This window comes from Trypanosoma rangeli (assembly GCF_003719475.1).
Source record: "Trypanosoma rangeli strain AM80 chromosome Unknown Tra_15.4_contig_00750, whole genome shotgun sequence".
In the NCBI taxonomy this organism is placed as follows: domain Eukaryota; phylum Euglenozoa; class Kinetoplastea; order Trypanosomatida; family Trypanosomatidae; genus Trypanosoma; species Trypanosoma rangeli.
The window spans coordinates 1-4,312 of NW_021706502.1; the positions used below are offsets into that span (position 1 = coordinate 1).

The following is a 4,312-nucleotide window of genomic DNA, read 5'->3' on the forward strand; positions in this document are numbered from 1 at the left end:
GCACCCATCGGAATCTCAGTCGGTTCTGTTCCAATTCCCTTGAGGTGTTGTGACAAGATGCCAGTGAAGCTGACGCTTCCATTCTTGCACTGGGCCTCAGCAACGGCAAACACAGCACCGTCCACCTCCACAAGGCTGGGGACACGAAGCGAGCGAACTGACCCTTCAACGCATTGCATTTCCTCCCATTTGGCACCAGTTATCGGTTTCGTCCCTGTGAATAAATTAACGGCCGTCCCTGGGATACTCCCCGCGGCTTGACTGCCACAGCATGTCAAGAGCACAAACAGCAGCAGCAGCACCAAATAAGAAAACAAATGCCAGGACATCTTGGGCATGTGTCGCTGCTTACTCACACTCTCTTCCCTCTGTGCGGTGGATCCACTCAGGCAGTAGGCGCGAGTGTGTGTGTGTGTGTGTTGCTGGTGGTGACTACAGGGCCTTTCAAAGTGCACAGTAGCAAGTAGCGTTTGGTCTCTTTCCTTCCGCGTGTGTGATGGCGAGAGAAGTGAGGCGGTGCAATAACAAAACAGATGCGTGTCGGCGCACAGGCAAAAGAATGAATTAAAAGCAGCGCAGTCCCACACGGTAGCAGCTGCGGCACTGAAGCCCAAAACGCAAATAAAAAAGAACGCTGAGGATGAAAACTGGCAAATCCCCGCAAGACCCTGCCACCAAAAAAAAAATGGGAAATAAATTACCTCAGCAGGTGTTTTTTACCTCACGTTTCCCGAAGCGCAACCGGGAGATGCGTTTGTTATCCGCGAAATTTTTAACAAACCGCCGTGCTGCATAAGCCCGCACGCACCCCGCACACCTCACGCAGCATGCGCTTCAACCTGCCAGTTGCATCGTCAGTGGAGCGCACAGTAATGCCACTGCCACAGCGGGGGGCAACAAAAAAGCAAACAGGAGGTGAGGCCGTCACGCATGGCGGTGTGCGCAAGCGACCATTCGAGCAGAAAAGGGAAACAGGGGAGCGGATTACTCCAGCAAAACACCAGCAGCAAACGACCATAAAAAATGAGGCAAACACAAAAAAAAACACACAAACACACCCCGTGAAGTGAAGCTGAAGCGTGGAGCGTCCACCGAGCAGTGGGGACGCGCAGCAACAAGTGGGACAACCACCACACGCACACTCCCTCTCCTCCCGCACAGCCCAATCCAGGAAGAAGGAGGGAAACAAAGAGGCCGCCCACCGAAAGCAACGAAAACAATTAAAATGATAAAAACAGTTACGGTGCTCTACCCATGCAGCCAAGCAGAACGGCAGCGGCAGCGCGTTGAAAGCAAAATTTAAAAACCAACGGGCCTGCATGAGCACATTACGTGTGTGCCTCGTGGGGTGGGGCGAGGGCGACAGTCCGTGCAGGAGGACACACAGAAAGAGAGAGCAATATATATATTTAAGAGAAGGACTAGCTGCGCACGGCTCCCTCACGCCGCCGCCATCGCAGCAGCCGCCGCACACGCAAGAAGAAGCAGCGCAAGGGGGGAGGTGCAGTGCGAGGCCGCGGTGCCGCCGTCACTGTCGCCATGCGTCGCCTTCATTGTTTTGGTAGCGGCGTTGGCAGCTGGCGGTGTTGCCGTTTCCTTCGCACTGCCGTTTGGTGCATCGGCACCATTGTCAGGTGGCGCACTTCGTGGCGCTGCTGCCGCAGTGCTTTGAGTGTCTTCGACAGCCTTCTCTGAGCTCTTTCCTTCAGCTACACCGCTCGCAGGCACTCCACCACCACCTGGAGAAGCAGAAGATAACACACTGGTTTCCCCGCTCCTGCCGCCTGCTGATGGATGCTCGTCGGCACCTCCATTCCGTGCAGCGGGTTCTTCTTTCACTCGCCCTTTTGCCGGATCTTCGGCTGGGGCCTTTGGCGGCGGCTGCTGCTCAACTTTCTGCGGAGTTGGAGATGATAACTTTTGCTCCTGGGGAAGTGATTGACGCTTCTCCTCCGTCTGCGTTGAGGGTTTGGGTCCTCCTGCGCCGTGCAACGTGCTGCTGCCGCCCTCATCGGGTGCTTGCAGGGAGTTCTGCGACCCCGCTCCAACTGAAACGCCGCCAGACGGAGAGGAACCTAGCGCTTCTCCATTTGTACCACCGCCACTTGGAGAGCCACCGTTCCCTCCAACAATCAGCTTTTCGGCGGCCTCGCTTGAAGGAAGGCTCTTTTTAATTCGCTCAACAAAAGTTCTGTTGTGGCTGCAGTATTTATCCAAAATCTCGCCATCACTTAAACTGTAATTAAAAATCCTCAGGACCTTCCACGACTTGTCCGTGCAGTAGCCCCCATCTAAATCCCATGCACCGACACCGCCGGCGGTGTAGCACAGCACGCAGAGGGCACAAACCAACAGCACACGGCCAGCCATCCTCACTCTTGTCACCGCAGCACACACACACACACACAGTCTAGGGAGGGGCGGAGAGAAGAAGGAGGAAGAGAGGAGGGTGAAAGTGAGACGCGCACCAGGAAGAGGAGGGTTCTGCCCACCAGCGTGGGAGACGCCTGCGCACGGCGCAGAGAAACCACAAAACAGAGCACCGGGCACCGCCCCTCGAGGACGCAGCAGCGAGACGCAGCCGCACATTCGTCCCCCGCACACTTCATTCACCGTCCACCCCAAAACACACACATACATGCAAGGGCGAAAAGCAAAACAAAAAAGAACCCTCACACATCGAAGCATAAAAAACCACGACGCAAAGGCGAAGCACGACACCCCCATCGTGCGAGGGCGAAAGACACGCGGAGGAGAAGCCAGCCGCACAGCGCACCCACACAGCCGCAGCGCGAAGGACGGGGCGGATCCACATCCCCCGCACACGCTGCCGCTGCTGCCTATTTGCCCTCACCCATCCGCATCACACCGCACGGCAGGCTGCGATGGGTGGTGCCCCACACACTCGCAGCGAGACACGCCGCACACCCCGCACATTCTCTCCCTCCGCAGCAGGCGCCTTCAAAGCAGCGGACGCACGCCCCGCCACTCCCGTGCCATCGCTGCGGAAAACTAAAAGACTCCTCCTCGTGGACTCCCGGTGCCTCTAGCAGGAAGAAGAAGAAGAGGAATGAAGGCATGCCAACCGCACAGCCGGCAGCGGGAGCAAACAAAACACAGAGACACGCAGCGACGGTGGCGGACACGGCACCTACAAAAAGTGAGTCGCAGTGATTTAGGCAAAAAAAAAAATTAAATAACGGAAAAGCCTTAAAAAGTGGACGCCCACCGGAACTCATGGTGGGAGAAACCAAAAATGGAGATCCAGCAATACGCTCAAAACAAAAGAAACTACTTCGGTGGGCATTTTTTTTTAGCGTGTCCAAAATCCCAAGAGGACCGCCTATGTGTATATTTATTGCCTGCGCTGAAACAAAGAGAAAAAAAAAGGACCGCCGTGTTCCACGAGCCCGCACATCCCTCCCACACTTCGTGCGGCATGCGGCCTGCGCTTCAACGTGCCGGCTGCGTCGTCAGTGGGTCACACAGCAATGCGGCCACCACCCATGACGCTGCGTGTACGGCAAACGACTATTGGCGCAAAAAGCAAAAAGCAAAAAACAAAAACAAAAAACAAAAAACAAAAAACAAAAAACAAAAAACAAAAAACAAAAAACAAAAAAAAATGAGATGCCGATTATACCAGCAAAGCATCAGCAGCAAGTAGAAATCAAGATGGGGCTTTTAAAAGAAAAAGAAAAAAAGGAGAGAATAAATGCGATGAGTAGCGCTGGGCAGCTTATCATCTAAGGCGTCGCAAACCCACACCACCCTTTCATCCAACAGAAAAAGCCGCAATGCCCCACAACCCCAGCAGAGCCAGAAGCGGCAACCGAGGCACACACCCACGCACGGCGCTGTCGCTGTTTCCTTCATCAGGCCTCACGCCAGTAATGTTCTTCAAATTGGCGAAGATATTGCCATAAAGCGTTGCTGCGTTGTGGGGTGATGAGGCCGGCTGAGGTTCATATGGGGCATTGTCATCAGCCTGCGTGCGGTTGGCTCCCTGTGACACTTCCCCATTGGCTTCAACGGACATCTGAACTGTGGCAGACGTAGAAGTGTCACTGGTGTCCTTCGCAAGAGTCTGCTCGGCGTCACTGTTTGCAGCAGGGCTGCTGCCTGATCCCACCGCCGCGCCGGGAGCAGCGTCCTCCGCCTCACCGTCGCCGTGTCCATCAGCAGCACCGTCACGTGGCTCTTCCTCTTCTTCATCCTCCTCATTGTCATCAACCGCTTTGCTCAGGCCGTGGCCTTCATAAGGCAACTCAGCACCGTCATCGACATCATCATCAATGACATTGTCTTCTCC

General features: G+C 55.1%; 3 protein-coding genes across 3 annotated transcripts, besides 5 other annotated features; all 3 read right to left on the reverse strand.

Moving 5' to 3' along the window:
* Nucleotides 1-2: 2 nt before the first annotated feature.
* TraAM80_09989 (trans-sialidase) lies at nucleotides 3-338 on the reverse strand (the record flags this gene model as incomplete). The annotated part of the gene is made up of 1 exon (XM_029386642.1): nucleotides 3-338. A coding segment is annotated over one exon (336 nt), but the record flags the coding sequence as incomplete, so codon positions are not given.
* Nucleotides 339-402: 64 nt separating this feature from the next.
* Nucleotides 403-420: a microsatellite.
* Nucleotides 421-1,440: 1,020 nt separating this feature from the next.
* Nucleotides 1,441-2,370, reverse strand: TraAM80_09990 (uncharacterized protein; the record flags this gene model as incomplete). The annotated part of the gene is made up of 1 exon (XM_029386643.1): nucleotides 1,441-2,370. One exon carries the CDS (start codon nucleotides 2,368-2,370, stop codon nucleotides 1,441-1,443), a length of 930 nt encoding a protein of 309 aa, XP_029233494.1.
* Nucleotides 2,371-2,390: 20 nt separating this feature from the next.
* Nucleotides 2,391-2,408: a microsatellite.
* Nucleotides 2,409-2,414: 6 nt separating this feature from the next.
* Nucleotides 2,415-2,481: a sequence feature (GA-rich).
* Nucleotides 2,482-3,053: 572 nt separating this feature from the next.
* Nucleotides 3,054-3,076: a microsatellite.
* Nucleotides 3,077-3,540: 464 nt separating this feature from the next.
* Nucleotides 3,541-3,626: a microsatellite.
* Nucleotides 3,627-3,775: 149 nt separating this feature from the next.
* On the reverse strand, nucleotides 3,776-4,312 carry TraAM80_09991 (trans-sialidase; the record flags this gene model as incomplete). The annotated part of the gene is made up of 1 exon (XM_029386644.1): nucleotides 3,776-4,312. A coding segment is annotated over one exon (537 nt), but the record flags the coding sequence as incomplete, so codon positions are not given.